At 36.7% G+C, this 25,331-nt stretch overlaps 1 protein-coding gene across 4 annotated transcripts in view; it reads right to left on the bottom strand.

Annotated features, from left to right (window-relative positions):
* HMCN1 (hemicentin 1) overlaps nucleotides 1–25,331 on the bottom strand; it is a 537,282-nt gene that overhangs the window by 136,090 nt on the left and 375,861 nt on the right. For all 4 annotated transcript variants that reach the window (XM_027565583.1, XM_027565584.1, XM_027565586.1 and 1 more), the window contains 7 exons: nucleotides 20,000–20,191; nucleotides 15,162–15,335; nucleotides 13,286–13,399; nucleotides 12,083–12,228; nucleotides 7,539–7,689; nucleotides 6,319–6,513; nucleotides 3,877–3,990 (listed from right to left, as the gene is read on the bottom strand). In XM_027565583.1, the coding sequence (XP_027421384.1) occupies nucleotides 3,877–3,990; nucleotides 6,319–6,513; nucleotides 7,539–7,689; nucleotides 12,083–12,228; nucleotides 13,286–13,399; nucleotides 15,162–15,335; nucleotides 20,000–20,191 (1,086 nt within the window). The remainder of the gene's footprint in view (nucleotides 1–3,876; nucleotides 3,991–6,318; nucleotides 6,514–7,538; nucleotides 7,690–12,082; nucleotides 12,229–13,285; nucleotides 13,400–15,161; nucleotides 15,336–19,999; nucleotides 20,192–25,331) is intronic.

Here is a 25,331-nt window from a genome sequence, read left to right as displayed (position 1 = left end):
GACTGTCTATCACACCCCTCCCCATGGTGGAAATGTCTAATGTTCTCTGTTTCCCATGGGCCCAAAATACCACCCAACCACTGTTTCTCTTATTCTCATACTTAAGGAAAGGACTAAATACATTTGACATGTGTTCCCACATATCCCTTCTCACCATCTCAAGGGATGGCAGTTCACTACCATGGAAGGTAGTGAACCCTAGTTGACCCCTCTTGGTTTCCTGACTGCATTTTTCACCTATTCTAAGACTTGCTCCATCAATCTTGTCCCTTCCTCCCATCTGCACACACACGAGAAACTTTAACCTGTCCCTGTCTGTTGGAGCATTTTCCTTGAACTATAAGCAAGTTCAAAACTCTCTTAAAGGTATTATTTCAAACAAGCTGTTATCCTACAACTCAATTTCATGTCTTCCTGCCTCTTCAAAATCTCCTAAGTGTAGTCTATATTTGTTTCCTTTTCTATATTTGCTCAGTATATATCCTTCTGTTCTGTGGTTGAGTACCACACCATACTAAAAAAAAAAATTGATCTTTTGAATTTCACCAATGATTTTTTAGTTTCAAAGCCAAATGACCTTTTTTAGTTTTCATTTCCTTAAATTTGCTTTGTTCATAGTGATGCTTCCTAAAGCCCACTTGACTTTGTACTCCAGGATGTCTGGCTCTAGGGGAGTGATCACAACATCATGGTTATCTGGGTCATGAAGATCTTTTTTATACAGTTTTTCTGTGTATTCTTGCCACCTCTTCTTAATATTTTCTGCTTCTGTTAGGTCCATACCATTTCTGTGCTTAATTGTGCCCATCTTTGCATGAAAATTTCCCTTGGTATCTCTAATTTTCTGGAAGAGATCTCTAGTCTTTCCCATTCTATTGTTTTCCTCTATCTCTCTGCACTGATCACTTAGGAAGGCTTTCTTATCTCTACTTGCTATTATTTGGAACTCTGCATTCAAATGGGTATATATCTCTTTTCCTTTGCCTTCAGGTTCTCGTCTTTTCTCAGCTATTTGTAAGGCCTCCTCAGACAACCATTTTGCATTTTGTATGTCTTTTTATTGGGGATGGTCTTGATCCCTGCTTCCTGTACAATGTCACAAACCTCCATCCATAGTTCTTCAGGCACTCTGTCTATCAGATCTAATCCCTTGAATCTATTTGTCACTTCCACTGTATAAGTGTAAGGGATTTGATTTAGGTCATACCTGTATCAAAGGTGTAGTGGTTTTCCCTACTTTCTTCAATTTAAGTCCAAATTTTTCAATAAGGAGTTCATGATCTGAGCCACAGTGAGCTCCTGGGAATTCCAGCTGAGCTATTTCAAACCTTTAAAGATGATTCTGTGAAAGTGCTGCACTCAATATGCCAGCAAATTTGGAAAACTCAGCAATGGCCACAGGACTGGAAAAGGTCAGTTTTCATTCCAATCACAAAGAAAGGCAATGCCAAAGAAAGTTCAAACTACCTCACAATTGAACTCAACTCACATGCTAGCAAAGTAATGCTCAAAATTCTCCAAGCTAGGATTCAACAGTATATGAACCAAGAACTTCCAGTTGTTCGAGCTGGATTTAGAAGAGGCAGAAGAGCCAGAGATCAAATTGCCAACATCCATTGGATCACTGAAAAAACAAGACAGTTCCAGAAAAAACATCTATTTCTGCTTTACTGACTACACCAAAGCCTTTGACTGTATGGATCACAACAAACTATGGAAAATTCTTAAACAGATGGGAATACCAGACCACCTCTTGAGAAATCTGTATGCAGATTAAGAAGCAACAGTTAGAACCCTACATGGAACAATGAACTGTTTCCAAATTGGGAAAGGAGTACATCAAGGCTGTATACTGTCACTCTGTTTATTTAACTTATATGCAGAGTAGATCGTGTGAAATGCTGGGCTGGATGAAGCACAAGCTGGAATCAAGATTGCTGAGAGAAATAATAACCTAAGATACATAGGGGACATCACCCTTGTGGCAGAAAGCGAAGAAGGACTAAAGAGCCTCTTGGTGAAAGTGAAAGAGGAGAGTGAAAAAGCTGGCTTAAAACTCAACGTTCAGAAAACTGAACGTTGGCATTCGGTCCCATCACTTCATGGCAAACAGATGGGGAAAGAGTGACAGATTTTCTTTTCTTGGGCTCCAAAATCACTCCAGATGGTGACTGTAGCCATTAAATAAAAAGACACCTACTCCTTGAAAGAAAAGTTATGACCAACCTAGACAGCATATTAAAATGCAGAGATATTACTTTGCTGACAAAGGTCCGTCTAGTCAAAGCTATGGTTTATCCTGTGGTCATGTATGAATGTGAGAGTTGGACTATAAAGAAAGCTGAGCACCTTAGAATTGATGCTTTGCAACTGTGGTGTTGGAGAAGACTCTTGACAGTCCCTTGGAATGCAAGGAGTTCAAACCAGTCCATCGTAAAGGAAATCAGTCCTGAATACTCATTGGAAGGACTGATGCTGAAGCTGAATCTCCAATACTCTGGTCACCTGATGCAAAGAACTGACTCATTGGGAAAGACCCTGATGCTGGGAAAGATTGAAGGCAGGAGGAGAAGGGGACGACAGAGGATGAGATGGTTGAATGGTATCACTGACTTGATGGACATGAGTTTGTACATCTCCGGGAGTGGGTGATGGACAGGGAAGCCTGGCGTGCTGCAGTCCATGGGGTCGCAGAGTCAGACATGACTGAGCAACTGAACTGAACTGAAATTTGCTTTAGCATTCCATACTAAACCCACTTCTTGATAACATTTTCTATGCCTTGGATTCTATGATTTCATAGGTTACATAAACTCCTCAGATTGTTCCTCCTCTAATTTACTTTCTTTGTCTTGTCTCCTACTTGTAAATGATGCTACAATGATCTTCTTGATCTTCTACTCTATAACATTTTCTGTTGAAAAATCTCATGCCTCTGAATATCACTTGTTTGTGTACAACTTTCAAACCTATATTCTTAGTTCAAATCTCCCTCCTGTGTTGTAGTTCCATATTTCCAATGTCTCTTTCAACATCTTCCTGAGTATCTTGGTACCATGCTAAATTCGACATATCCAAAACAACACTGATTTCATTCTTCTCAAGTCATGTTGTTTCCCTAAATCTTCTATTTTTATTACTCTTTTTATAATTTTCTCAATCACACAGGACAAAAATCTGTTTCATCTTATACTCTCGGATAAGTGCCTACCGCTTCATATAACCTAATCACTTCCTCTATAAAAACTTTCATACCAACTGATTCCTATACATTCCCACTGCTACTTCTCTAGCTTATCTCCTTCTAATGAAAACATCTACTTTTTTCCTGCTTCTACTACCACCCCCTCTCTTTTCCCTTAAAGGTACAATACTTCTACTCTCAGTCCATGCATTCATAACATGTCTGTGTTCCAAGGGTGGACATATAAATTATGCCTTAGCAGTGAGGCCTCTTGGCCTCTGTAATTGGTTCAGATATGGATATGTGACTCACGTTTGGCCAATTAAAGCCACGGAGATCCAATTTTAGGATTTCAGTTATAAATACTGGGAAAGAAAAGCAAGCCAAGATAAAGTTCAGTGGATCTCTTCTGAGTCACAGAAGTTAGACATGATTGCTGCCTGGTAGTTTTCAGGTTCATGGATCAGTGATTCTCTCTCTCTCTCTTTTTAAAAATTTAAGCCAGTTTCTTATTTGATAGTTCAGGCGTACTAACTAAGGTGCTCTCAATTTGTATACGACAATTCCCTGGGAGAATTATCAGTTTCTGATTATGTCTCTAAAATGCTGAGTGTGACATCATGCAAACATTAGTCCCTCAAAAGACTTTTGAGTGAAAGAATGCATCATAAACACAAAAGAAACAAACTCACAGAGTACACGAATGTCATACTGAAGGGAATCTTCTCCAGCCTCGTTCACAGCCACACACATGTATCTCCCAGCATCTTCTACTTTAGCCCGAGGAATTTGTAACACTCGCCCTCCTGAAAACAGATCCCAATACATATGTTTACTTCTCTAAATCTTAGAGTGAAAGTGGTCATAAACAGAGATATAACTTTTCAGGTCTAATGACTTCCTTACATTTTCTTTTAAGGCTCTTCATCCAGTGTTCCAGTGTTAACCCCACATACCACATTTATACCAAACAGTGCATTACTGAAAAGTGACCCAGCATATAAATGAGACCTCCTGAGAACTAAAGAGCTTGCGTAGATTTTCCTCAAGGGAGGAATGTTGCTCTATGCCCTGCTCTTGTTCCATGTGGAATGCTGTTATGTGGTGACTTCTTGCTTTTACATAAAATTCTAAACACATGTGAGAGGAGCCCAGCAGGTCACCAAGAGTCAGACATGACATACTGACTAAAGGATAACAAACAACAACAACAAAAGAAGTTTACACTGTTGGAGACAAGGACTGATTTGAGCAAATAATAGCCAAGGATATAAAAGGTATAAAGTATACCATTATACATATGATTTTCAAAGAATAATATATTTTCAAACTTTTCATGATGGTGTAATTTCAAACAGAGAAAAGTCACAATATTTATATAAAATTTTATCTATATTTATCAAGTATTTATATTTCAATACATTAGTTTGAGTTCTGTCATATATATGTACATATTAAGTTTTATTTATATATATATAAATATATAATACTCTCAAATGATTTAGAAAAAGATTACATATATATATATAAAATTTGAGAGCAAATTGTTAACATGTTTCCCCTTTACCCCTAAATACTCACAAATCTCGATTTCATAAAACAAGGATAATCCCTATATAATGATAGCATCCAGTCCCATCACTTCATGGCAAATAGATGGGGAAACAGTGGAAACAGTGGCTGATTTTATTTTTCTGGGCTCCAAAATAGTGCAGATGGTGATTGCACCCATGAAACTAAAAGACGCTTACTCCTTGGAAAGAAAGTTATGACCAACCTAGACAGCATATTAAAAAGAAGAGACATTACTTTGCCAACAAAGGTCCATCTAGTCAAGGCTATGGTTTTTCCAGGGGTCATGTATGGATGTGAGAGTTGGACTGTGAAGAAAGCTGAGTGACAAAGAATTGATGTTTTTGAACTGTGGTGTTGGAGAAGACTCTTGAAAGTCCCTTGGACTGCAAGGAGATCCACCCAGTCCATCCTAAAGGAGAACTGTCCTGTGTGTTCATTGGAAGGACTGTTGTTGAAGCTGAAACTCCCATACTTTGGCCATCTGATGCGAAGAGCTGACTCATTGAAAAGCCCCTGATGCTGGGAAAGATTGAGGGCAGGAGGAGAAGGGGACGACAGAAGATGAGATGGTTGGATGGCATCACTGACTCGATGGACATGGGTTTGGGTGGACTCTGGGAGTTGGTGGATGGACAGGAAGGCCTGGCATGCTGTGGTTCATGGGGTTGCAAAGAGTCGGACACGACTGAGCGATTGAACTGAACTGAATGATAGTATAATGATCAATATGTAGAATCAAGAAAAAAACTACTATTGAACCAGAGTCTATATTCAAATTTCATTATTATTATACTATCTTTTATATCTATTTTTTTCCTAAGCTCAGATCCAATATAGGATCACATAGTATATCTGGTCATCATTTCTATTTAGTCTCTTTTTTTTACTCCAAGATTCTTTTATTTGAGATAATGTTTACATACAATGGAGGGCACTGGACTTTAAATGTATAGTTTGATAAATTTTGACAAGCCTATTTGAATGTTTGCTAAAAGTAAATAGAAGCCTTGAAAATATTATTATTCCACAATTTAAACATCTCTTTTTCCATCATAAACCATGTAATAACTGAAATATCTTAAACTAATAATCTTTATGATTGATTTATGAGAAGTGCATTTAATAACTGAGTAGTAACTATTTGCAAATATACTTTAGAATTTATCATTAATAATGTACAGAAACAGAGCTGATTATTTCATCACACTATATAGAAAAATGGAGGCACTTGGAGCCAAAGACTTTACCTTGATAGAATGATTCCATAGTATATCTGATAATTAAAGGTGTTCTATCCTACGTCAAATTTTCAGCCTAGACTCTCCTAGCTTGAAGGTACATAGATACCAGTGGCCATAAAATCAATCAATTCGACTGGTCTTATGGAGAAAGGCAAGGCTCCCCACTCCAGTATTCTGGCCTGGAGAATTCTATGGACTGTATAGTCCATGGGGTCACAAAGAGTCGGACACGACTGGGTGACTTTCACTTCACTTCAATAAATGAAAAGTACATCTGACAGAGATTCAGATTTTCACCCTCTTCCTAGCAGTGTTTACCTGGCAAAATCAGTACTCTCTCACTTGAGGTGAGAGGGTGGCCATCTTTATACCATGTCAGTGTAGGCGCGGGAGCAGCGTTAGTCTCACAATAGAGAGAAATGGGATTGTTGATGATCACGTCCTTGGCTTCACCTCTCCTGCCAGTATCCACCCTGTTTCCTATTTCCCAGAGCTTCTGGAAACTTGGAGGAACTACGGAGGAAAGACATGAAATTTTGGACTCATGGAAATGACAGTGTCAATCCATTAAAGAAAGAGCTTGGCTCGTATTTTCACAAGAGCGATTTGTACATGTAATAAATTAGACAATGTGAAAATATTTTCAAGTACTTATACACCTACCAACTCGGCCCATAGCTAAAATAAAAAGTAGCAGACCAAAGTCAGAGCCGGTTCTCCAGTGAAAAAGCAAGAGTATGGAGCTCAGAATGTTGTGCTCATGTTCTGCTTGCCATTCCTGTTCAAAGGATCTAGCACTTAGAAGATAGATTGTCCTGCTCTTAGGAAGGACCTACTCTTAATATAATAAACATGGCTAAAGAATATGATCATAGCAGGGAAAACTAATTTCAAGAAACCATTAAAAAATATTGGCTCAATAGAGCATTTCCCAATGATTTGTCTTATTAAGAAAGCCAAAGAAGTTATGTAGCCAAGATTAAAAATTGTATTAACAAAAATAAAGAGACATTCTCAAAGTTTTCTGGGTGAGAACCATGAACTAAGAAAATAATTTATCTTATTTAGTATTCACAATTCTACAAGGCGTTAATTTTAAAAGTGAAGAAAAAGAGGCTTAAAATATGTAGGTAACCCACCAAGTCACAAAGCTTGAAGGAGCCTAAGTCATCAGATTCCAAGTCTTACTACTTTAAAATCTGATATAATGTTACTTTGGCATTCTGATAAACTTTACAACATAACATTAGGGGAAAGCTAATGTAACAGAGAAGTATGTATTGGGTGATTCCAATTTATAAATAACATACAGATTTACAAAAATATATCAAAAGGAAACACACAAAAATAACAGAAGTAACCCTGAATGACAGGATTATTTTCTGCTTTGTTATTTTTTTGAGACTAAGTTTTCAATAATGAATTTATATTATTATCAACAGAAAAAAAATACTAAAGCAAACCAAGGCAAATCTCTTTGTCATTGCTCTGCCAAATCATACAAATGAAATTACATTTACTAAGCATATTAGTATTACCTTGTATATTCACATCAAAATCCAGCTCATCTTCACCTGCAACATTAGATGCTACACACGTGTATCGTCCAGTGTCAGATATTTGAGCCTCCTTGATTTGAAGTGTGTGTCCACCCGCAGCAATGGTAACATGATCATCTGATTTAAGGGGCTGTAATTCAATTATAATAATGTTATCATTAAGTACTCCAATAAATCCTCTAGGGGGCCATGCAGTTGAGAGTTTTTATGATTCTTTAACAAAAATTAAAATGTAGGTCAAATAGAAATACTCAAGACAACAATAACTTAATTTACTTTGAGTAAGCTGATTGTTTTTGAGCAATCATGTCTTTATTTATTGAAAATTGTAGTTCATGTAGTATATATCTGTGCTAGGTATTTCTGGGTGGTGCATTTATAAACTATTTATGATGAAAAATGTTCTTAAGGTATCATATCTATGTTGGAAAAAAAAATGACTTCAGCTGATCCCACACTGTAGTGAAGCATCTCTTATTATTTTATAGCAAATCTAGAGTTTTTTAAAGAAAGATTGAAGACATTAGCATAGCCTGATTAGATTTAAAAATCACTATTGCTCATTCAGAAACATCTTTACTTAATAAATGAAAAAATTTAACCTTGAGATATTTATATTATGAGGGTTTATTGATAACATTAGCTACATTTAATAGGACATTTCTCATCTTTTAAACATTCTGTATATACTAAATTCCCTCTTATTTCTTGAAAATTTTAGTTCTTGGCTCACTGTTACTCCTTCCAATGATTTTTCTCATAATTCTTGGTGGTTTCAAAGCCCACATAGACAGCCATCCAAATGCTTTGTGCTCTCAGCTCCTTTAATCTTTTTAATTTTTTTGGTCCCAACCCTCTCTCAGTCACTCAATAGGAGAGTTATACCTAGAACTTGATAATTATCAATAATCACACCTCTTCATAATCTCAGTTTCAAGTTCTCACCTTCTGACCACCACCTCTTAACTTTCTAACTCATTTGCTATAGCATCCCAACTCCCATAATTTTTTGTTGCCACAGGAGGACCCAAAATTCACTGAACTTGCAATCTTTTCACGATCACTCACTCTCCTCCTGATTCAGAGAAGGTCTATTATGGCACTCACTCCTTGCATAAACTTGCATTAAAAAAAAATCAACTCCTTTCACCTTCTCCCTTTATTTTATTTGCCTAGCAAAACCCTAACCTTGATTGATACCAGTCTCTGTCCATTCTCTACATCCCTGGGTCTACGCCAGTAACTGTCCTCTCTCACGTGCGTCATCATCAGTTGCTTTGTGCCCACTGCATGATTTCAGTCAGCATACAACTGTATAATTTCTGCATTAAAAACACTTCATTAGACTGCAGCCTAACTCCATATTTTTCTATTCTCTTTTATAGCCAGTGACTTTAAAAAGTTTTCTACATTTTCTGTCTCCATTTCTCTCCATCTCTTCTTGAATCCTGCAATAAGACTTTTATCATTTCTACTTGCCTGAAATGATATTGTCAAGGTCATCAGTGACATCCATGTGGCTCAATTTACTGGTCAGTTTCTTAGGCTTTATTTTACTTGATCAGGGGTATTTAACAGTTTAACTTGTCTTAATTTTGACAACTCTATTTCCTTATCTTTTGGGACACTTCACTCCCTGCCACACAACCTCAAAATGGAGGAGCTCCCCCAGGGCTTAAATCCTCGGACCTCTTCTCTTTGCACCTAATCTCACTCTCCCATAGATCTCATGCAAAGCTTGTGACTTATCTCTTTCCCTCACATCCTGCTATCACTTCATCCAAGCAACCAACTTCTATCTCTTGGACAATGGCAATAGATTCATTTCTGGACTTCCTCTTTCTTCAACCAGTAAAGAAGCCAATGCAATTTTTAAAAAATCTTTTAAGTCAGTTCATTTCACTCCTGTGTTCAAAATTCTCCAGAGGCTTTCCATCAGTATAAGGCCAATAGATCTGTAAGCATTATAATCTGTGTGCTGTTGCTCAGTCCTGTCTGCCTCTTTGCGACCCCGTGGACTGTAGCCCATCAGGCTCCTCTGTCCATGGGATTCTCCAGGCAATAATACCGGAGTTGGGCTGCAATTTCCTTCTCCAAGGGATCTTCCCAACCCAGGGCCTGAACCTGCATCTCCTGCACAGACAGGCAGATTCTTCTTCTTTTATTTTTTAATTGAAATTTATTTATTTTAATTAGAGGCTAATTACTTTACAAGATTGTATTGGGTTTGCCATACATCAACATGAATCCGCCACGGGTGTACACGTGTTCCCAATCCCGAACCCCCCTCCCCAGGCAGATTCTGTACCACTGTGCCACCTTAGCTCTTAGTATGATCCGACCCTCCGTTAATCTTTTGCTCTCACCTTCCTTTGTGTCTCCATTGATCGCTGCACTGCAGCCAAATGCCTCAGGCCCTCTGTCCCTTGCCAGTCTCTAGAATATTTTCCTCTCAGATATCTTATGTCTGCTTCCTTCAGTTTAGTTTCTTTGAGTTCAGCTTAAATATCACCTTCTCAGTGAGGTCTTCCCTAGATAAATAGGAGATCATACTCCTCATACTTCCTATTCTCTCTGAATTTTCTCTGTAACATTCACCCTTAAGCACTGTGTGCTTACTTTTTTGTTTAGTTTCCTCCCCACCCCATAAACTCCACAAAAGCAAAGATTTTTTTTTTTTGTCTCCTTTCCTTCATAGTGGTATCACCTGGATCTGAAATAGTATTTGGCAAATACTATATGCTTAATAAATAATTTGGGATGCAATGAACCATTATTAACATCACATATAAAAATAGTATAATTTAAACTTTCCATGTCAAAGAAAAATTTCAGAGCATGAATAAACAAATACATAGATTCTATCAAAACTTATAGTGGTTAATGCTGCTGATATTGTTGGTGGCTTTTCTCAAAAACACTGTTTTCTTCAAGCACTGTTGCTTATCTGAGAAATGAACTAGCAGAAGGAATGATATGGAAGATAAACCAAAACCAGTATTTTTTGTATACATTTTAGGGGACCAATTGCAAATCCTGAAAAATTTAGCAGTTTAACTAAAGCATCTTAATAGGATCAATTTCAGTCTGGATGTGAAACCAGTTTAACTGTTCATTATGAAACTTAAGAAAAACTTCGCTATTCCTAGTAAAATGCAAGATTTTGTCAAATTTTTATGTGTATATATGTCTGCATGTGTATAAAATGCAAGGAATGAAAAGGTTTTAGGTAAAATTAAAAATAAAATAATAACATTTCAAAAGAGAAAGGAATTATTTGATTCCAAGCAAACTCATATAGAATTGATATTGTTCATAAAGTGTGTTTGTAGTCAGAAAAGAAACTGTAAACAGAACTTGGTGGGAGTTCCATATTTTTTCCTTTTGCAATAGCTTCCAGATGAAATTTGCTTATTTTATAAGAGATGATTTTTTTTTCTGGCCACCAGGATTGCAAAATCCATCTGTGATATGAAAAAATAAATCTATATCTTTCTGCATCTTAAATTATGACTCTGACCTGAACATCTACAATTGGAATTTGACTCACTATTTGGTTGATTATGTGTAAAACAGGACAAACATCAGCTTAGCTATGTCACATCTGTATTAAGTAGAGTGTTAACAGCAGCTAAAAAAAAACCCTATTTTGGTCTTAAAACACTAGCACATGTTTTTAAAACATGCACAGAAGTAAGTTGAATGAGAAATAGTGTGTCATCTGAAAGTCAGATTACATAATTGAAGGATGTGTCTTTCCATGGCCCTAGTTACCTGTATTGGGCACTTTATCATCATATTTAGCTTTTTTCCTTCATCTTGAAATGTTAGCAATATTACCCTTTTGAAAAAGAGTTAGAAGTGTTTAGAGAAAGTTCTGAATAAACTTCAGTTCAGTTCAGTTCAGTCGCTCAGTCGTGTCCGACTCTTTGCGACCCCATGAATCGCAGCACGCCAGGCCTCCCTGTCCATCACCAACTCCCGGAGTTTACTCAGACTCACGTCCATCGAGTCAGTGATGCCATCCAGCCATCTCATCCTCTGTCGTCTCCTTCTCCTCCTGCCCACAATCCCTCCCAGCATCAGGGTCTTTTCCAATGAGTCAACTCGTCGCATGAGGTGGCCAAAGTACTGGAGTTTCAGCTTAGTACCTGTGTTATACTGATCATTCTAATCTGACTCAGCACTGTTTTTGTGTTTCTTCTCCACAGTTTGAAAAACCACAGAGCACAAAAATCATTCACCAGTGGGAAGGTGGCTGGATTTTCAAAGACAGTTGCTAGTGTATGTTAAAACAGTCCTTCAAACTTTTTAGTGATGAAATTAATATTAAAATTGTTGAATATGGTTCAATTTTTGTGTGTGTTTTTGCAATTTTATACTCTAGGAACATGGGATTGTTTTAATTTTAAGGTCACATTGATTCTCTGAGTCACCTGTGTCTGAGTGTTTTATTTTTTTAATTTAATTGACCATTTTAGTCTATAAAAAAACCATCAACAAAAGAAAAAAACTTGACTGGCCTGTCCATCCTTGTACCAGCTGAGAGATGCAGAAGGAATTGCATAGGCTTCACACTCCAAGGTCAGTGTGTTGTTTACTTTGATCTTCACTTCTCTAGGGGAAAGACCTGGCCCCAGGAGGTCCCCTTTATTGATTATGGGTGGAACTGCATAAACACAAATATTAAAATATTAAACATTAGTTCTTTAACTTTTCAGAGTTTTTTTCTATTTTAATTATTTTTATAATGTTGTGCAACCATTAGCACAATCTCTGAACTGAACTGAACTGAATCTTATTTTATTTTGGTCATGCCACATAGCCTGAGGGATCTTAGTTCCCTGGCCAGGGGTTGAACCTGTGCCCCCTGCAGTGAAAGCGTGGAGTCTTAACCACTGGACTGACAGGGAGATCCCAACATTAGTTCTTAAAATAGAATGCCATGGAAATCACAACGAGAACCACTTAAGAAAACAAGGAAATCACTTAGGCACTTGCTATGCTCTCCTTTCATCAAGGACCCAACTGAGCATTTTATGAAACGGCAGTGTTCAGACAGAGAATGTGGAGAAAGTTTTCTTTCTCCCCTCATCACTATAATACTGCCAGTGAGGTTACATGCTTCACAGAACAGTTAGTTTAGTTTGTTCTGGGTCCCCAAACACAGCCGAGTATAACCCATAAAATGCATTTTATTAGTTCCTAAGGGGAATTATTCAATGAACAAAAGATAATTAAAAAGATGCTTTTCCTTTTAAAAAAAAAAAAAGCGATTGTACTCCTTATTAACAGTACTATTCTTTTTTTTTTTTTTTTTTTAATAAATCAGTGTACAGTGGATCAGCCCAAAGTCACTGACAAACTCATCTGAGGCTGCTGAATAGAGTATGTATATTTAAGGAACAGTTTTGAGCATGAAAGTACTTCTACACAGCAAAATTCAGAATAGGGTAATTCACAAGAAAAAACATAGAGGAACTTAAGAAAGTGCTACTGACAAGTTTTCCAAAATGTCAGTGAGCCGATTCAGTGGGCTTTTCACATCTTGAAGAAATTGAGGTCATGGGCACAATGTTTAATTCAACTTCCATCTTAATGAAGAGAGTTGCATAAGCGATCAACTTTAATGATGAATATAATTATGAACCCAGAATGAAAAACAGAATTGAAAAAGTTAGAAAACCTAGAGAAAACTTGGAACATAGTGTTCTTTCAGAACTTACTGTAGACCTTCACTTCATAATGCTTTATCATCTCCCCTGCCTCATTAGTGGCTACACAAGCGTATCTCCCAGCATCGTCCTCCTGTGCATTTAGGATCTGCAGAGTCCTGCCTCCTGAAAAGCAACAGAACACCAGAGAATCTCTGAAGTCACACTGGCAGTGGGGTTTGCACAAACCACAAGTTTTACTTGTGGTAAGTCTTACTATTAACCTATTTATTCTTCTCTATGCTGATTCTACAATAGACAAAAAAAAAAACAATACAGATGGACAAAATACAACATAGATTGGTAAGTCCTCAGTGGTCTGCTGTGCTAATGACGCTTCATGCTCATTCTGACCCTCCCCTGCCTCTTTGCACACACTGTAACTAAGGTTTTTATTTTTTTTTTTAGCATTTTTAAAATTAATTGATTTATTTTAATTGGAGGCTAACTACTTTACAATATTGTGGTGGTTTTTGCCATACATCAACATGAATCAGCCATGGGTGTACACGTGTCTTTACAAACAGGTCTTCTGCCTTAGTTATCTTCTTCCTCTCATCTACCTGGCCTATCAGTAAAGACTGATTTTGCTAAAACAACTTATTTAAATTTTTTTATTTGTTTGCTGTGCTGGCTCTTACTTGCTGCATGTGAACTCTAAGTTGCAGCATGTGGGATCTAGTTCCCTAAGGAGGAATCGAACCTGGGCCTCCTGCATTAGGACTGAGGAGTCAGCAACTGGACCAGCAGTGAAGTCCCTAAACACAGTTTTTCATTATAATTTTTCTTCCTAAAAATCTTCAATGATTTTCAATTGACTAAAGTATAAAGTCAAAACTTTTAAATCTAGGCATTCAAAACAAGACTCCAACGTACCTTTCTGATCTATGTCCTGCCTGCCCTCCTCCCTGACATATATACCTGTGAACACAGTCTAACTCAGGAGGGAGGTAAGGAGTATGTTTATTATTGCCTGCATGTAGACAGGGCATTATTACCTTGTACTTTTCCCACACTCGTCATTCTGATGGATCTGAAATCTCCCCTAACTCATTTCCAACCAACAAAGTTCTATAACTTTCTCGAAGGTTTGTTTCAAGTTCTGGCTATGACAAACCATTTCATGACCACTTCAGCCTATGGTGGCCATTCCTTTTTTCATTATTATAAAACTTGTCACTACCTCATTTATTATGCTCTATGAGTACTGATAAAAAATCATCCTGTAAATGCCTGCCAATGCAAGAGATGTAGGTTCAATCCCTGGGACGGGAAGATTCCCTGGAGAAGGAAACGGAAGCCCACTCCAGTATTCTTACTTAGGAAGTCCCCATGGACCGAGAAGCTTGGTTGGCTATAGTCCACGAGGTTGCAAAGAGTCAGATATGACTTGGCAACTACACAACATGACTATTCACAACCCATGATTATCCATGGATTCCTATTGTTAATGAACTTCCTTCCACATGTATTACCCCTACAAATTTCTTAAAGTTAGTGATCATACTTTTAAATGCTTTCTGTTTTCATACATACATATTTCCAAGTATTAATGAGGAATAACAAACTCTGTCAATCTAAATACTAACCTTCAAGGTTCAATTCAACAAGAAGTGAATTTCTACCCTTTTTGGTATTCCACATTATATTTAAGCAATTAATCACACTGTAGAATTTATTTATTTGCCTTTTATTTACTTTATTGGTCTTTCAAAAAGAAATTTTACTACCCTAGATTACAAGATTTAGAGATAAAATTAAAAAATTAGATAGCAATAGTACAACACCACGAACAATGTAAATGTTTATATAAAAATAGCAATGATTCTGTTTTTTATACAAGTAGGTGGCACAAACGCATCTTGGGTATCTGAAGTAAGCTAGTTACCTGGAAGAATACGGATATTTTGGTTGGATTCTAAAGGAGTTCCATTCTTAAACCAGGTGATGGTGGCTGGGGGATATGAATAAGCTTCGCAGACCAAAGATGTGGGGCTGTTAAGGATAACAGTGACGTCTTCAGGGCTGCCATCGCCATCAACACCAGCAATTATAGGAGATACTGAAAAAGATTTAAAATTTAATCCAAGAAACAGACTCAGAAACTTCTTTATCTGCGCAGGAGGAGAGGACATATAAAAGGGAATCCTAACACACTGCAGTGTGGACAACCATGGAAACAGCGGTACAGGATATATGGAGGACGCAGAGTATCCAATCCAATCTAAGGTGCGGGGCTGTGAGAGGACTTTCATCAGGGATCACCTAAAGGGGCAGATTTCAAAGTCAGCCTCAAAGAACTGGTACTGGTTAGAAGATGAAAGAAAGGAGAGTAGTAGGAAGCGGAGCACATTGGGAGCAGAGTAGCATAAACAATGAGGAGCAAGCAGGAAATATACAGAGAATATAGAAAATATACAGAGTTTGGACTCAAAAGGGTCAGTTTAGAAGCAAGAGAATGATAGGTACACTTGTTCCATAAAAGATAATGAAAGCTTTTCTTTTTCTATTATTTTTTTACATTTAAATTTATTTATTTTAATTGGAGGCTAATTACTTTACAACATTGTATTGGTTTTGCCATACATCAACATGAATCTGCCAGTACGCTTGGTAAAGGCATGAGAAAGAACATCAAAAGAAAAAAAAGACAGAGACAGAGAAATTGGAAAACAAACTAGATGAAATAGGAGCACTGAATGTGAAATAGAAAAAGTGAAACACACTAGATAAAAGTAGAAGATCACCATATAGTCCTGCTGTTTTTAAACATGGTTGCTCATTAGAAACACATCTGGAGCTTTGGAGGAAAAAAAGCAATACCTGGGGATTTGTATTTTTCAAAAAAGCTTTCATATACGTGTGTGTGTGTGTGTGTGTGTGTGTGTGTGTGTTCGTAAGCATGTACGCGCACTCAGTCATGTCTGACTTTTTGTGACCTCATGAACTATAGCCCGCCAGATTCCCCTGTCAATGAGATTTTCCAGGCAAGAATGCTGGAGTGGGTTGCCATTTCCTTCTCCAGTGAACTAAACTCATGTCTCTTACATCTCCTACATTGGCAGGCAGACTTTTCACTGCTGAGCCACTTGGGTAAGCCATATATATATACACATATATGTATACATGTATATATGTGTGTGTATATATATACATATATATATACTATACATATATATAGTATGTATAATATGTATTTTTTAGAAAAATTATGAAATTTTGCCTAGCTAAAAAATGTATGACATTTTGATTCTATTTGTTTGAGTTAGTGTGAATAGAACGCTAGATTTCTAATTTATATTCACTCAAAATTTTGATATAGTTCCATGTGTTCTGGCATCTAGTATTACTGCTAAAAGTCTAAAAAATTTATCATCTTGGTGATTAAAAACAGTTTGAATGAGGTTTGAAACTTTAATCCAATTCTGAGAATATGCAGAAATATTATTTTGTAAAAAAAAATAATAATAATAATGAGGGCCTGCTCTGTGTGTTGGAGAAGACTCTTGAGAGTTCCTTGGACTGCAAGGAGATCCAACCAGTCCATTCTGAAGGAGATCAGCCCTGGGATTTCTTTGGAAGGAATGATGCTGAAGCTGAAACTCCAGTACTTTGGCCACCTCATACGAAGAGTTGACTCATTGGAAAAGACTCTGATGCTGGGAGGGATTGAGGGCAGGAGGAGAAGGGGACGACAGAGGATGAGATGGCTGGATGGCATCACTGACTCGATGGATGTGAGTCTGAGTGAACTCCGGGAGTTGGTGATGGACAGGGAGGCCTGGCGTGCTGCGATTCATGGGGTCGCAAAGAGTTGGACATGACTGAGCGACTGATCTGATCTGATCTGATCTGAACTAGAGCAGTGGAGAAAGGAACAGAGAGGAGGGGACAACTAAAGAAGGATTTAGAAAACCAACTGTCAGGACTTGATGATAGAACTTAAGGGGCTAAGAAACCAAAGTCAAAGGTAACTTCCAATTTTCGTGCTTGGGAATGAACCTAGGTAAATTGCCCTGAGGAAAAACAAAGAGAAAATATGGAAAGACCTGCACATTCAGGAGGGGAAGATGGTTTGTTCAGTCTGACTAAACGCTTGTGAGAATTCCAGGTAGAAATGTCCAACAAGCAATTGTATATAGAAATCTGAACCTTGGGAGAAAGATCTGGGTGGCAGGTATGGATTTTATAAAGTCTCCAGTTGATAGGAAACGATAATTAAACCTCTGGGAATTAAATTTGTTACCTGATGAGACTACAGTAAAATGAGCAATGAAATAAGGATGAAACATAAGGGGACCTAACATTTAAGAGATGGATTAAGTAAGAGTTCATAAAGGAGAGAGAAAGATAGCAACCAAAGGTGTGCAAGGATAACTAGGGAAGGACAGTGTCCAGGAGAAAGGGATACATCATTTAGGGATCCAACCATGAACATAAGAATTGAACAATGTTTGATCTAACAGCAGGTAGTCTTACAACAGTAGTATCAAGAATTGTGTGGGCAGAAGCTTGTTTTTAGTGGGATAAGATGGATAGACGGAGTGTTGACTATATGAAGTGATGGAGGCAACAGAAGATGAAGCTGGAGGTAAGGCAGACAATGGGTATGACTGACAGACCAAAGAAGTGGGACAAGATACAGGATGAAGGGCAGAAGCAGTAACTGTGAACAAAAAGGATAATTCACCCTCTAGGAAAAGAAAGGGTAAGAACACTAAATTATGGCTGGGTAGACTAGAACTTGCAAATACACACTTAAATAGCCTTAACTTTTTATGAAGTTGATGAAAAGAAGACTTTGATTCAGATCCCTCATCTTCAATGAATGAATGAGAATGGCAAGAAATAAGCAACCAGAAAGCGAGTAGGAAGTGGAGGAAGGAATATAGTCAGATAATATAACTTGAGATGCCTGTGATAAAGAATAAGTGATCCCCACTGGAGAGAATCCCCAGGGAGCTGATGTCTCCTGGGAAGAGTCAGAGTTCAATTACTGCAAGGAGCTGGAAAGAGTTTGAAATCTAGTTTCCAGAGGACAGGGGTAGGATCTGGACATGAGCCAGTACTGGGAGGTCAATCACTGGTGGGAGGAAGGGGTCATGAGGAATTTAGAGATCTAAGAGAAGCAGCAGGCTACAGCAGCGGGGAGGAAATCCCGGGCTGGGTATTTGACTTTCAAACACTGATGGGCATGCAGGGAAGATGAGTTTGTTACAGGACAATTGGCTCACGAACTCTCGTTGTTATTGATTCAGGTAACAGGTGCTGGGGCTATATTTTTTCAAGATAAAAACAGCTTTGCCTTAGGGAGTTTATATTTTATATAAGTATTACTTATATATAGTATTCATTTAATACTTACTTATACATTATCCAGTATTCTGACTTAGCTTTTCTGGCTGACATGTCTCTTCTACTCAACTAGACTGTAAGCTGCCTGAGGACTGTATCCTGTATGAGACTAGCTATTCCACTAGTCTAGCCAGTAATTATCATAACATACAAGTAAAGAAATTAAAAAATAGCAAGAATTTGCATCCTCAATTATAGTCAGTCTGTTTTAGTAGAATGAAACACGTTTTGATATCAGTAATCAAATGCAATATATTTAGGTGGTACACTTTAAATTTCTAATGTGAGCAGAAATCTGGACTCTATTTTAATGTTATTTTTGAGAAATAAGTATAACTTTAACGCTGCAGAAACTGAACATACAGTTATTTAACTATTCTTAGACCATTTGTTTTCATGGTATAGTTTTTCTTGTGTTCAAAGGGCTTGATATTCAAATGTACAAGTGATCTGTGTTAAATGAGAAGGAAGCCATTTGAGATTTAAAACCTACACTTGTGGTCTCAGTGTATGTTTTAACCTGGGAATCTTCACAGCTCATCACGGACTCAATATAGAATTTACACATTGCACATTAATCTCAAGGGGAGGGAATTTATCTAGGAAAAAGAATCATTAATCAAATGGTAAAAAACCAAAAATTGCAATTTCCAGGTAATTTACTGCACATTAGTACCCTCTAAGATTTTTTAGGTATTAATGAGTTAGCAAACAAATAGATAAACACACATAAAAACAGAGGAGCAGCATGTTATGTGAAGGAAAAGAAAATCTACAGCAGTCGCCCACCCCAGTAGGAGCAGCCCCCAGTACTGATATATAAGTTAGCAAAGGGAAGAAGAGATGATGTGTTTTAAGACAGAGGAAACACATTTCTAAAATAAAAGCATTTTAATGCTGTTTTAACCCTTCAGCCTCACAAGGGATTGTGTTAATTCATTATCACTCATGAGCAAGCATAAAATTTTCATGAGCTTGTCCACATTTATTCTTCATCTTAGTTACCAACAGAGATTCCAGTATGTACAATTACCAATAATGGCAGACTCCCCCAAAGAAATGATAAAATATCTCACATTGAGCTCCTTTCATTGTTAACCTGCTTCTCTTTTACTAGTATTTGTTTTTCCTTTATTACTATTTATCTAATGTATATCTTATTCATAGTTGTGCTTGGTACAAAACACAGTCCTGGAAACGGTAGGTATGCCAAATGGAATGAATGAATGTATAAATTAATTAATGAAAGAAAATAAGCAAATGTACACAAGCTCTGGTCCAGGTAGAAATACTAACTAAACAATAAAAGAAGGGAATTGAACTTGTTGCCATGGCTGATTCGTCAAGATTTGAAGCAATGCTTACACCTACCCAACACATTAAGACTGAAACTTTTGCTCTTGTCACCAGCTGTATTAGACGCCAAACATGTGTATCTTCCGGTGTGTGACACTTGGGCATTCACAATTTGAAGAAAACGGCCACCAGACATAAGATGATGAGTGTCATCTTCTTTCAGGAGCTGACCATCTTTATGCCATGTTATTTCTGGTACTGGATTCCCTGTAACAAAAGACATTTCTGAGTGCTGGCTAATTATCACGTCTACAATTGGTAACTAAAAGGATGCATTTTAAACAGTGCTGCAATGAACATTGGGGTACATGTATCTTTCCACATTATGGTTTTCTCTGGATTATACTCCAATACAAAATTAAAAAATGAAGAAAGGGATGCATTTTTCATTCATTTCCCTTTTTAATTATTCTACTTCTAAAAGAATGGAAAGCTATTCATTTTAAAATAAATTTGCAAACATAAGTGAATTTACAATAATAATCATGCTTATATTTTTAAAATCTACAAGTGAAATAGTTATATTAGTCTTTGTGTTTAACTAAATTTATACCATACCTTGGGCTTCCCTGGTGGCTCAGATGATAAAAAATCTGCCTGCAATGCAGGAGACCTGAGCTTGATCCCTGGGTTAGGAAGATCCCTATGGCTACCCATTCCAGTACTCTTGCCTGGAGAAGTCCATAGACAGAGGAGCCTGGCAGGTTACAGTCCATGGGACTGCAGAGTCAGACACATCTGAATGACTAACACACACACACACACACACACACCCTATACCTTAGGTTATTACAATTAAATATTTTCATAATAAAATACATTTAAAAAAGAATGGAGCATGCATTTTTACTAAAATTGTTACTCATGAATACCTTTATATGCATATTAAATTTCTAAAGAAGATTTTATATTTTTGAGGGAAAGCTGCAAATAAGGAAAGCCTTTAATTAAACAATTCAACAAGCAGGTATTTTGTGTTTATACCAGGATTCTAGCATAGATATATAGATAGGTAGAAATACAGAAATACATAGTACTATTCCTTTAATATTTATAGCCTTTAGAAAAAATACCTTTCAAATTTTAATGGGACTTTTAAAAATACTGTTTTAAATTGCTCAGATTTTTTATTTTGAAAATGTAGAACTATAAAAACAAGTTCTGTTAGGAAAGTGGACTAGGATGATATATTAAGGCTCAACTGTATTGGCAATGAAGTCTGTTCTATAGCCCTAACAGGGCAAGAAGGCAAACTCACAGGTTCACCTAACTGCTGAGTATAGACACATGGCACTCCATGTCCTGACCTCACATTTCAGGAAAAGACAGTGGGCCTCACCCAAATAGAGACCCTGACAGAAAGGCCCATCTGTGCAAGCATGCTACCAGCTAACCCAGACAGAATCCCAAGTTGAGTTGCATGGTGAAGAACTATCTCTGCTGAAGCAAACCTTTAAAGTCTGGAATTGGAGACCCTCAAGTGTGCAGACACCACTGCAAGGGATTGGTTAAACATGACACTTCATAAGAAACTAATAAAGCCCCAATAACAAAACAATTGACCCTAAAAATGTGGAGACCTATGAATAATCCTCTTAAAGAAGACTAGTAAACAAAGTTAAGAAAATAATGCATGAGAATGAAAATGAGAAGTTCAACAAAGAAATAGAAACCATAAAGAAAAAACAAAACCCCCACAACCAAACAAACAAATCCTAGGGCTAAAGAATACAATGACCGAACTAAAGAATTCAAAAGAAAGCCTCAACTTCAGACTTGACCAAGCAAAAGAAATAATCAGTGAACTAGAATATTGGAAGTTATCTAATCAGAGCATCAAAATGAAAAAAAAGAATAAAGAAACATGAAGAAAGCCTACAGGAGTTAGGAAGTACTATCACCAAAGCAATATACACATTATGGGAATCCCAGAAGGAAAAGAGAATGAGAAAGCAAGAGAAAGTATATTTAAAGTGATAATGTCTGAAAACTTCCCCAAATAGACATTCACATTCATGAGCCCCATAAGATCCCAAATAGGTTGAACTAAAAAGGGCTACATTTAAATACATTATAACTACATTTTGAATGCAGTAAGAGGAAAGCAACATATCACACACAAGGGAACTCCCGTAAGTAAGAGTATAGGCAGATTTCTCATAAGAAACTTAGAAGGCTAAGAGAGACTGGCCTAAGATACTCTAAAAAAAAAAAAAAAAAACCAAAAGCCAGTCAACCAAGAATACTAAAGCTGAAAAAATATGAATAAGAGGTTTTCCCAAGCAAACAAAACCTGAGAGTAACAAACAAAAACCAAAACCACCACCAGACCAGTCTTCTAAGAAATTAAACATGGCATTCTTAAACGGAAATAAATTAGATATTAGAGCAGAAATAAATAAAATCAAGTACAAGAAAACAACAGAAAAGATATAAAACTAACAACTGGTTCTTTGGAAAAATAAAATTTATAAACCTTTAGCTAGACTAAGAAAAAAAGAGAGATGAAAGAGCATCAAAATAAATAAGATTACAAATAGAAGAGGAGACATTACGACTGCTATCACAGAACTACAAGAATCATAAGAGACTACTCTCCAAAATTATAGCCAACGAGTTGAACAATCTAGGGGAAAAGGAATAAATTCTTAGCAATATAAAACCTGCCAAGACTAAACCATGAGAACACAGAAAATTTTAAACAGACCAATTACTAGTAAGGACATTAAACCAGAAATCTAAAACCTCCCAAAAGGGAAAAGCTGAGACCAGATGGTTTCAGTGATAAATGTTACCAAATCTTTAAAAAGGAACTAACATCAATTCTTCCCAGACTCTTTAAAAAATTGACAAGGGAACATTCCCAAACTCATTTGAGAAGGCCAGTATTACCCTGATACCAAAGTCAGGTAAGAAAGAAAACTACAGGCCAATATCCCTGATGAATACAAAACAAAAATTCTCAAAAAAAAAAAAAAAAAACAACTAGAAAATGGAATTCAACATTAAATTAAAAGGATCATGTACCATGATCAAATGGGATTCATCCCTGGGATTCAAGGATGGTTCAAGACACACAGAAAATATAATATATCACATCAACAGAATGAAAGATAAAAATCATATATCCATATCAGTAGATACACAGAAGCTTTTGACAAAATTCAACATCTGTTCATGATTTTAAAAAAATCTCAACAAATCATATATAGAAGGAACATTCTTCAATATAAAATAGGCCATATAACAACTCTGCAGCTAACATCATACTGAATGGTGAAAGAGTAAAAGTTTTTTCTTTAAGACCAAGAATAAGATGGGAGTGCCCATTCTCACCATTCCTATTCAACACAGTATTAGAAATATGAGCCATATAATCACACACAAAAAAGAAAAGGCATCAGTATTGGAAAGGAAGAAGTTGTCTCTGTTTGTAAATGGCATGGTTATAGAGAAAATCCTAAAGATTCCACCAAAAAAAAACCTATTAGCTTTAATTAACAAACTCAGTAAAGCTTCAGATACAAAATCAAGATAAAAATCAGTAGCATTTTACACACTAACAACAAATTATCTGCAAAAGAAATTTAAAAAAATCTAATTTACAATAGCATCAGAACCAAAAAAAAACTTAGGAATAAATATAATCAAGGAAGTGAAAGATCCCTACATTGAAAACTATAAGACATTGATGAAATAAATAAAAGAAGACACAAATAAATGGACAGATATCTTGTATTCATGGGCTGGAAGAATTAATATTGTTAAAATGTCCATATTACTCAAAGTTATTTATAGGTCCAATACAATCCCTATGAAGATTTCATGGCATTTTTTTAAACAGGTACAGGAAAAAAAAAAATCTTAAAATTTGTTTGGAATTACAAAAGATCCTCAATGGCCAAAGCAATCCTGAGAAGGAAGAACAAAATGAGAAGCATCACATATCCTCAGTTAAAACTATATTACAAAGCTCCAGTCATCAAACCAGTAAGGTATTCCATAAAAAAGACACACAGACCAATGGAACAGAATTCTAAATGGAAAGAAACTGATACATACACAATCAGGAGGGTTGCTGCTGCTGCTGCTAAGTCACTTCAGTCGTGTCCGACTCTGTGCAACCCCATAGATGGCAGCCCACCAGGCTCCTCCATCCCTGGGATTCTCCAGGCAAGAATACTGGAGTGGGTTGCCATTTCCTTCTCCAATGCATAAAAGTGAAAAGTGAAAGTGAAGTCGCTCAGTCGTGCCCGACTCTTAGCGACCCCATGGACTGCAGCCTACCAGGCTCCTCCATCCATGGGATTTTCCAGGCAAGAGTACTGGAGTGGGGTGCCACTGCCTTCTCTGTCAGGACGGTTAAGAATACTCAATGGAAAAAAACAGTCTCCTCAATAAGTTGTGGTGGGAGAACTGGATATTCACATGCAAAAAGAAAAACTAGATCCATATCTTACACTACTCACAAAAATTAACTTGAAATGGATCAAAGACTTAAATGTATGACCTGAAACCCTTAAACTCCTGAAAGACAACGTAGGGACAAAGCTCTCTGACACTGGTCTTGGCAATGATTTCTAAGATATGACACCAGAAGTATAGGCAACAAAAGCCAAAACAAACAAACAGGACTATATCAAACGAAAAAACTCTATACAGCCAAGAAAACCATCAACAAAATGAAATGGCAACTATAAAATAGGAAAAATATTTGCAAGCCACTATCTGATAAAGTGGTTAATATTCAAAATATGTAAGGAACTCATATAACTCAACAGCAAAACACACACACACACACAAACATACAAAGGATCCAATTAAAAATTTGGCAAAGGGCCTGAATAGATATTTTTGCAAAGAAGATATTCAAATGGCTGACAGGTACAAGGAAAGCTGTTCAATGTCACTAATCATCCAGGAAAAACAAATAAAAGCACAATGAGATAGCACTTTACACTTGTTGGAATAGCTATTACCAAAAACATAGGAGTTACAGATGTAGAACATAAACTTATGGTGACTAGGGAATAAGAGAGGGGACAGATAAATTGGAAGGCTGGGACTGGCATATACACACTACTATATATCAGACAGGTAACTAATAAGGACCTATTATATGGCACAAAGAACTCAGATAACTAACAAAGATCTACTGGATGGCACAAAGAACTCTACTTTATACTCTAATGACCTATATGGGAAAAGAATCTTAAAAAGAGTGGATACACGTATATCAGATTCACTTTGCTATACTCCTAAGACTAACACAACATCGTAAATTGACTACAGTCCAATAAAAATTAAAAAAAAAAATACAGTCAATGGCAAGTGTTGATGAGCATGT

This window comes from Bos indicus x Bos taurus, chromosome 16, assembly GCF_003369695.1.
Source record: "Bos indicus x Bos taurus breed Angus x Brahman F1 hybrid chromosome 16, Bos_hybrid_MaternalHap_v2.0, whole genome shotgun sequence".
Taxonomy (NCBI): domain Eukaryota; kingdom Metazoa; phylum Chordata; class Mammalia; order Artiodactyla; family Bovidae; genus Bos; species Bos indicus x Bos taurus.
The sequence above is the reverse complement of the archived record's forward strand: the minus strand, read 5'-3'. Positions and strand labels throughout refer to the sequence as shown.